The sequence below is a fragment of the Arachis duranensis genome, chromosome 8, assembly GCF_000817695.3.
Source record: "Arachis duranensis cultivar V14167 chromosome 8, aradu.V14167.gnm2.J7QH, whole genome shotgun sequence".
NCBI classification, from domain to species: domain Eukaryota; kingdom Viridiplantae; phylum Streptophyta; class Magnoliopsida; order Fabales; family Fabaceae; genus Arachis; species Arachis duranensis.
Window position 1 is genome coordinate 28,910,740 of NC_029779.3, and position 8,961 is coordinate 28,919,700.

General features: G+C 30.8%; 1 protein-coding gene across 1 annotated transcript; it reads left to right on the forward strand.

Annotated features, from left to right (window-relative positions):
* The first annotated feature begins 7,058 nt into the window (after window positions 1–7,058).
* Window positions 7,059–7,744, forward strand: LOC107461828 (germin-like protein 9-3). Its single transcript, XM_016080378.3, has one exon. It carries the CDS (start codon window positions 7,059–7,061, stop codon window positions 7,677–7,679), a length of 621 nt encoding a protein of 206 aa, XP_015935864.1. The 3' UTR covers window positions 7,680–7,744.
* The last annotated feature ends 1,217 nt before the right edge of the window (window positions 7,745–8,961 follow it).

The window sequence follows — 8,961 nt, forward strand, 5'->3', positions numbered from 1 at the left end:
GGTGAAGACGGTTAGGGTTAGAAAGATGATTGGGTGAAGGAGGTGGTGTGGTGGTGGAGATAAGGGTAATTTAGAGATTTTAAGTAATTTTTTAGTGTTTGAATAATTTTGTTATGCGAAATCCATATTTCATGAGTAGAAATGGTAATTTTCTTTTTTTATGGGTAGATATATCAGCGTTTTCAACTTTCGTGAGTACAAATGGTAGTTTACTCTTTAAAAAAACTCAAGTGTTCTCTAAAGAGAAGAGAGAGAAAAGAAAATCAGATCCGAAAAAGAGAGCAATGTGAATTTCTTTATGAATGAATGAATATTGCAAATATTAGAATTAATGCAAAATTAATAAATAATTAATACAAACAAATTTTTAAATATAGAGATAGAATTTATAATAAATATTAGATAATGAGATAAATAAATTTTTAAATATAAAAATAAAATTTATACTAAATATAGATAATAAATTTATAATTTTATCAAAGTAATAAATGAGAGAGATTGGCATTTTAACATTTCAAACTGATCATTTTCTTATACTCTTTTTTTTTTTCGATTCAAAAGATGCATTTCATCAACCAACATGCTAAATCACTTCCCATAATAAATGATGAAAATGTACAAGCAAAATACATAATTTTACATTTCATAAAAGTATGTGCTAACTACAATACAAACTCAATTATTGAAAATTTTGCTTTTCGTTATAAGAAAAGATGTAAGATATGGGAGGGTAAAATTACAAAAATAAACAAGACACACATGACAAGAAGTAACAAGGGTGATTAATAAAACCACCTCCGACCAAGCTCTTAACTCTTAAGCATGAACCGATGGCATCATAAAAACAAAGGAAGCTCCAGAAATCCGAAACCAAATGACAACAAAAGGAAAAGAAAATAATTTCACATTACCTCTTGAAGCTCAAAAATCACTTCCAATCACTCAATTCAGTACACCGTCATCTTGTTCTTTTCTTGTTGCCAAAAAGATGCTCATCCACTATGCATAAAAGATGCTGATCTATATCTAGTACATGAATAACAATATACTTTTTTCTTTAATTTTGAAATAAACGGAAATGACAATTTATTCAAAGTTGTCCTTGTTTTGGTGGATCGAAGTGGTGCTTTAGCTGGACAAATCTTATTGGATCATTAGCTGATATATCCAAACTTTTAAGCATAGACTAAATTTAGTTACATTAATATATAAAAGCAAATTTAAATATGTATTAGTTACATTAATATATTTAAACTTTCAAGTTTCAGGTGTAATCAACTACGCTAGTACATTAATGTATTAGTTAATGACGAATTCAGTTAGGAAAATCCACTCTAAAGTTTAAACATGCATGCATGATACTAACCCAGTCCACTAATAAGCTATCATCCATGGCACCTGAGAGATCCACAGGGCGCTTCCCACTTAGGATTTTTAACATCATCACTCCAAGAAGAATACAATCAGACTTCTCTGTCAATTTTTCACTTGATGCATATTCAGGAGCTAGGTACCTGCATGCGTGTTGGCATGTGAACATCAGGACATCAAGCTATATTCATTATTTATAAGAATACCCCTTAATTTGATTAGAAGTTATGTTAGAATTATTTTTTTTTATTAGCTAATGCAACAAATACCTCAACAACAATAACAACAAAGTGTTGTCCCACTGGGTAGGTCGGTTATATGAATCAAACGACGCGATTGAATTCTATCATGTATCATATTTACAGAAAGACCGTTTACATGTAAATCTTATTTGACCACCTCATGGATAGTATTCTTAAGTTTTTCTCTACTTTTCATCTATTATCCATCTTTCTTCTAATCCAACATCCTGACTGAGTGTTCTATCGGTCTTCTTCTCACATGTCCAAACCATCTAAGATGCGATTCTACTATGTTTTTCACAATAGGTGTTACTTCAACTCTCTCTCTTATATCTTCGTTCCTTATTTTATCTAATCGTGTATAACCACTCATCCATTTCAACATTTTTATCTTTGTCACACTTAAACTTATATTCGTGCTCCCCTTTGGCCGCCAAACACTATACCATAAAGCATAGCTGGTCTGATAGTAGTACGATAGAATTTATCTTTAAATTTTAAAGACAGTATTTTGTCACATATAAAACTAGACGCACTCCGCTATTTTGACCAACTTACTTGAATCCTATGATTTACATCCTGTTTAATATCTCCATTATGATGCACCCAAGATATTTAAAATTTAAAACTTTTTGTAGGATGTTTTTTCTAATCCTCATCTCTGTAATAAGGTTTTTCATTTGGCGGCCAAACTTACATTCCATATATTCCATCTTATTATGGCTTATGCACAGACCATACACTTTTAGAGGTTCTCTCCATAAATCCAACTTTTTATTTAGATCTTCCATTGACTCTCCCATAAGAACGATATCCTCGGCAAAAAACATGTACTATGACACAAACTCTTGGATTTGCTCTATGAGTACTTTCAAGACTAATGTGAAAAGGTATGGACTTAAGGATGATTCCTAGTATAATCTTATACCAATAGAAAATTTATCTGCCATACCACCTTAAGTTTTCACACTAATTGTAGCCCTATCATACATGTCTTTAATTGCATGAATATATGCGATCTTTACTCTCTTTCTTTCCAAAATCTTCCATCAGACCTCCCTTGGCACCATATCGTACGCTTTTTCCAAATCAATAAACATTATAGGTAGATCCCTTTTATTATTATGATATCTCTCCAACATCCTTCTTAACAGGTATGTAGCTTTAGTGGTGGACCTGCCTAGCATAAAACCAAATTGGTTCTCTGTTACTTATGCCTCTTGTCTTAACCTCCGTTTTAGCACCCTTTCTCATAACTTCATGATATGGCTCATGAGCTTAATCTCTCTATAGTTTTCGCAACTCCGTATATCCCTTTTATTCTTATAGATAGGTATCAAAGTACTCTTCTCCATTCATCTGACATCTTCTTTGATTGTAAAATCTCATTAAAAAGTGTGGTTAACCAACTGATGTCTTTCTCTTTAAGACCTTTCCAAACTTCAATATTATCGGATCCCACTACCCTATCATTTTTCATCCGCTTTAGAACCTCTTTTACCTCGAAATCTCTAATATTTCGATAGTAGTCGAAGTTTTGATCTTCTTCCGTCGTGCATAACCGACCTAGGTTCAGAAGAGTCTTCTGTTCTTCATTAAATAACTCGTAGAAGTAGCTCTTGCACCTTTCATTGATCTTCTTATCTTGAGCCAAAATCTCTCCGACTTTATCTTTTATGCACTTAACTTGATCCAAGTCTTTCGTTCTTCTTTCACGGCTCTTTGCAATTCTATATATATTCTTTTCTCCTTCCTTCGTGCATAAAGACTGGTAGAAACCCTCATATGCTCTTATTCTTTCTTCACTTACACAACAACTTTTGTCTCTTAGCCGCCTTATATTTTTTTCAATTATCTAAATTGCGGTACAAATACCACTCTTTAAAACACTCATTTTTTGCTTTCATTTTTTCTTGTATACTCGCATTCCACCACTAGGACTCTTTGTCTCTTGGTCCTATCCTTTTAGATTCACTAAAACTTTCTTTTGCTATTCTTCTAATAACTTCTGTCATCTCCCTCAAAATCTCCTCCGTGCTTCCATTTTCTTTCCATTTTACCTTTTTTCCTACCCATCTTAGGAAGTTTCTTTATTCCTCACCTTTCATCTGTCACCACCTCGTCCTTGGGTTCTTTGTATAATGTGTTTTCCTCAAGTTTTGCTCAACACAAAAATATATGATGAGCATTCTGTGTTGTGTTGTAAAAAATTCTTTTTCAGAATAATTTTACAATTAATGCAAAATATATGATCGACTTTCCTCAACAAGACGAAGTCGATTTGAGAGCTTATTATGTCACTCCTTCTATAGGTTATAAGATATTCGTCTCTCGTTTTAAAATATGTATTTGCGATGAAAATGTCAAAGGTTGAAGAAAAGTCCAAACTCTCTAGATATGCAAAATTAAAACTTCCATACCCAATCAAGATATGTCTTTGACTAAACTCTCTAGATCCTCCCAAAACTTTATCTTGTGTTGTTCGTGCAAACTCACTTGCGGTACATACGCACTAATCACATGAAAAGTATTTTCTTCCACCACAAATTTAATAGAAAGGATTCAATCACCCACTCTTTTAACATCTACTATGTCCTTCTTCTACTACTTATCCACAATAATACATATCCCACTCCTTCCACCACTGAAGTAAATCTTTTTGTTCTTTGAGATACTTGGTTCATGAGTTTTGGTTTCAATAAGGTTATAAGCAAAGGCTATTATACAAAATCATAAACACACCCAGATTTATGAACTTGAAATAAATAAATCAAATTAGATATATGAAATAAATTAATAACAGTGACAAGAATACATAGAGGTAAACGCAGATCAGATCGAATTGGATATGGCCAAAATTTCGATCCGATCCGCACTAAAATATCGGATCAGATCGGATCCCATATCCGCAGTTTTTAAATTTGGATCCGATCCGATTCACACATTTGCGGATCGGATCGAATATCAGATATATCCTCAAAACACAAAAATATTTTTAAAAAATTATTTTTATTAGAAAACATATCAATAAAATTCATTTTTTCTATTCTTTTAAATATGTTTACTCTTAAAATAATATTAAACATACATTTTTTAAATAATAAATTAAAATAATACAACATATATGATAATTATTAGTTGAAATAAAATATAAAAAGAATATTTATTTATTTTTTTTTTATTTTTGCAGATACGCGGATATGCGAATCGGATATGCAAATATTTACACAAAATCCGCAATCCGATCTGATTAGTGTGCGGATCTGATCCGATCCGATAGCCTTGTAGATCGGATCTATATCTGCAATTTTTTTATCGGATTCGAATAAATACCGCAGATTTACAGATCAGATCTGATCCATAACACCCGAATACACAAACCCAAAATCACTCTTATTTTTTTTTTGTATCGATTAAGAGTCAAATCAATCAACAATATTAAGCAGCAGAAAATAATTCTGAATTACCTTAGAAGTATTCCCAACGATTTCACTCTGAAGCTGAATCAATTAAAAAGGTCACAGCAAATTTCCTAACACTTATATTTGTAACACCGGCAGATATAAACATTTAAACAAGGTCACAACGAACACACACAACAAATCATAACAATGCTGATACAATTATAACAAATCAACTAAGAAATGAACATTACTAATGAAGAATGAAATTGACTGATTTTTATTGAGTACTTTTAATTAGAGCAACAACAGTAACGGCGCAGAGTGTGTGATGGAGCGATGGTGGCACGGCAGCAGCAGAGCAACAGCGTGCGAGCATGACGGAGCGATGGAAGAATAAGAATTTTTGAGAAAGACAGAGAAGGAACACTTAATGAATACTTGAGAAAGATGTGAAGATATATAAAACCAGTCGAGAGTATGAGCAAAAGGATCATAATTAAACGTGTTTAAATATGTAATCTGATAACTGCCATGAATGTGGAGTAAATTACTTAATTCCCAAGTTGAAACAGAAAGTGGGTGTAAAATTTTGGATAGCAAAAAGAATAAAAATGTGAGTAACTTGCATAACCATCAAGAAGAACCTCAAATTTTATTTACAAATAGAAGAAGAAAAGAAATGATGGGACTTCCATTCCAAAACATCAAATCACACTAAAACTTTGCAAAATTTTTAATCATAATGAAATTACAAAAAATTATAGAATGCAAGTGCATATAGATATTGTGAGTTATTTTTTTATTGTTTATTTTAATTTCAGTTTGTCTTTCAATTCCTTACTCATTGTTATTCATTTGTTCTTTTATTTTTTAACATTTAAGCAAATCTTCCATTTTTAGTTTTAAATTTCTTTTAAATTTATTTTTTATTCTAATTTTATATTTATCTTTTAGAGAAACTTATTTGTAAGATTTTATTCAATTAATAATATAAAGTTTATATTTTTTTTACTACTTGCAAAATTTTTCTCAACACTTAAACTGTATTTGTTTATAAGAATGAGACATTGAGACATAGATACTAAGACACGACAGATAAGACATGGACAGAGATATTGTGTTTAGAAACATTGAATTATTGTATTTTGTGTTTATCCTGACAGAAAAAATACAAAAACACTAATAAATGATAACTTATTTTTTATTTTTTCTTTCTTTTTTATTTTTTTAAATAAAAAAATGAGAATAAATTTTATTTTCATAATTTATTTTAGTTTATTATCAAATAAAATATAAGAACATAAAATTTTATAGCTCTATCATCTATGTCTTGTAGAGTTAAATTTTTTTAGAAAAATTATATTTACTTTTCAAACTAAAATCGCAATACAAATTTAATCGAGACATCCTGTTAAAATTTAAAAAACTAAAATCCAAAAAACACAATGTAATATTTACAAATATTATTATCATCAAAGAGAAGAGGGGACACATCATCCGATGGAGAGTCATATGCCATACAAAAACAAATGCCTAGAATTATAAGTCAATGAAATATAAAAGAAAATGATTACTAAAAATATTTGTTAAGTCTACATTGTTTGACAAAAATTGCCGTGCAAATTTTTTTCCCGACCCCACATCATTATGGCAAAATTCTTTTCCCACAAAGTCATAAGAAACATTGTAAAAAAAGGACACACATAACATGTCAAAGCAAGCAGTAACCTGAAAAATCATCCCAAAATACGAAGTACTTTGTATACAAATTTCAAGAATTTACTTTCCCTGACCAATTAAAAAAGATCACAAAATGAAGGTATTAAAGGCATATACCAACACTACTCATTTGACCATATATATGTGTCGGATAAGGCGTTTAATCTTTTTGCATTCTTGGTACCTTAACAACAAAAAGATACATTGTAATCTCCATATATACTTGTTATCATACAAAAAAACGACCTACTATAAATATGTGTCCTTAACACCAAGCATTTCATCATCTAATCAACAATAATTGATACTAATTATTATAACAATGTATCCTTCCAATACCTTTAAAATCCTCTCATTGATGATACATGGGTTTGCAATTATGCAAACAACAATGGGTGGTGATCCAGATATTCTCACTGATTTCATAGCCCCAGAAGGGACCAATATTAATGGAAGCTTCTTCACATTCACAGGCATGAGAGTCCTTCTTACACAAGAAACTCCTCCCCCAACCTTCCATGTATTGAAGGCAAGCAGGGCAGAGTTTCCAGCTTTAGATGGACAGAGTGTTTCATATGCTGTCCTTGAATTCCCAACAGGAAGTGTGAACCCTCCTCACGTCCACCCTCGCGCCTCCGAGCTCCTCTTCGTTGTCCAGGGATCCCTTCAGGTGGGATTCGTGGACACAAACAACAAGCTTTTCACTCAGAGTCTCCAAACTGGAGACTTGTTCATATTCCCAAAGGGACTTGTGCACTTTCAATTCAATTCTGATTCAAAGAACTATGCTTTTGCTATATCTGCCTTTGGTAGTGCAAGTGCTGGCCTTGTGTCACTCCCTAACACACTATTTAATACCACCATTGATGACAATATCTTGGCTTTGTCATTCAAGACTGATGTTGCCACCATTCAAACTTTGAAGAAAGCATTTTCCCCCTAAATCTTGATGATCATGGATACAATTTTATCTCTTACTTGTGTGCTTTATTGGTTACTTGTTCTCTAAGTTATTGCTTTTTTCTTCTTTTCCTCATGTTGTGGTTCATTAATAAGTAGGATCTGAAATGTTTGATCCACCTAATTGTAATAATTAAAGTATAAACTTTTGCTACTCTCAATAATTCTAAGTTTAAGGTGAATGCTATGGTGTTCTTACTTATAAAAGTAAGTTAGACAATTTAGACACCACAATAAAAAACACCATAGAATTTATCTAATTCTAATGTTACAATATTTTTTATATTTTTTTTTATAAATATCAAATCAATTTTGTGTTCCTAACATTCAGGTTAATTAAAAGGTCTTTATTCTTGTCTTTATTGTATGTAATTAAACTCTTAAAAATGTTTATATTTACAGTTTTTTTTATTGCAACCCTATTTGAGTATATATATTAAGTTTCAAAAGTTAAGAGTAGAAATAATACTCATTTTTTCTTAAAAATAAATATCTTTTTTTTTACTTCTTAAATTTATTGAAAACATAATGCATCTAAATAAAGAGATTGTCCAAATACATTATTTAATGATAGAATAATATATCTTTTGGTTTAACGGAAAAAAAATGTTTATCATTTTTATAAGTTGAAGCAGGCTTAAAGAGCATTATTAGACCCACGGTATTTACTTGTTAATTTTAATATATTTTAGTCATGTGGTATTTCAATCAATATTAGATCTCCATACTCCACCAGACATTAATTACTTTCTATTTTTGTCATCTTCATATCCATGCATGTCTACTTCAACCATTTATATATAGCACTATGCTACCTGGGGAAGTGTAATGATGCATTTGAGTGGATGAAATCTCTCAAGTGTGAACAACACATAATTAATCTTGAATTGAAATTTATTGTGAAAATAATTTCTGTGGACTAAGTTTCATTCTATAAAAGCAATTATACACAGCAGTACTAAGCTAATGACTTTTCAGAAAATTACAGAATCATGAAGCATAGTATTTCTAAAAATGTCCGTTGAGAGCATTAGTAAGGTACAGCTGTTCCAAAAATATTAGCAGCTCAAGAGATATTTCATGCTTCATCCAATGAACTTCATAACAAATATATTTATTAGAAAAACTTTCAAGTAAATCAGTACACCAGTATTTTAGTAATTTTTAACGGTCAATCTTAATTATAAAAAATATATATAATTAAGATCAACGATTAAAATTTATTAAAACTAGTATATGTTCTCGTATCTTGTACGGGATAATAG

What these genes read in the sequence shown, in the direction of transcription:
- LOC107461828 (XM_016080378.3), top strand. Translation starts at nt 7,059, where the DNA reads ATGTATCCTTCCAATACCTTTAAAATCCTCTCATTGATGATACATGGG.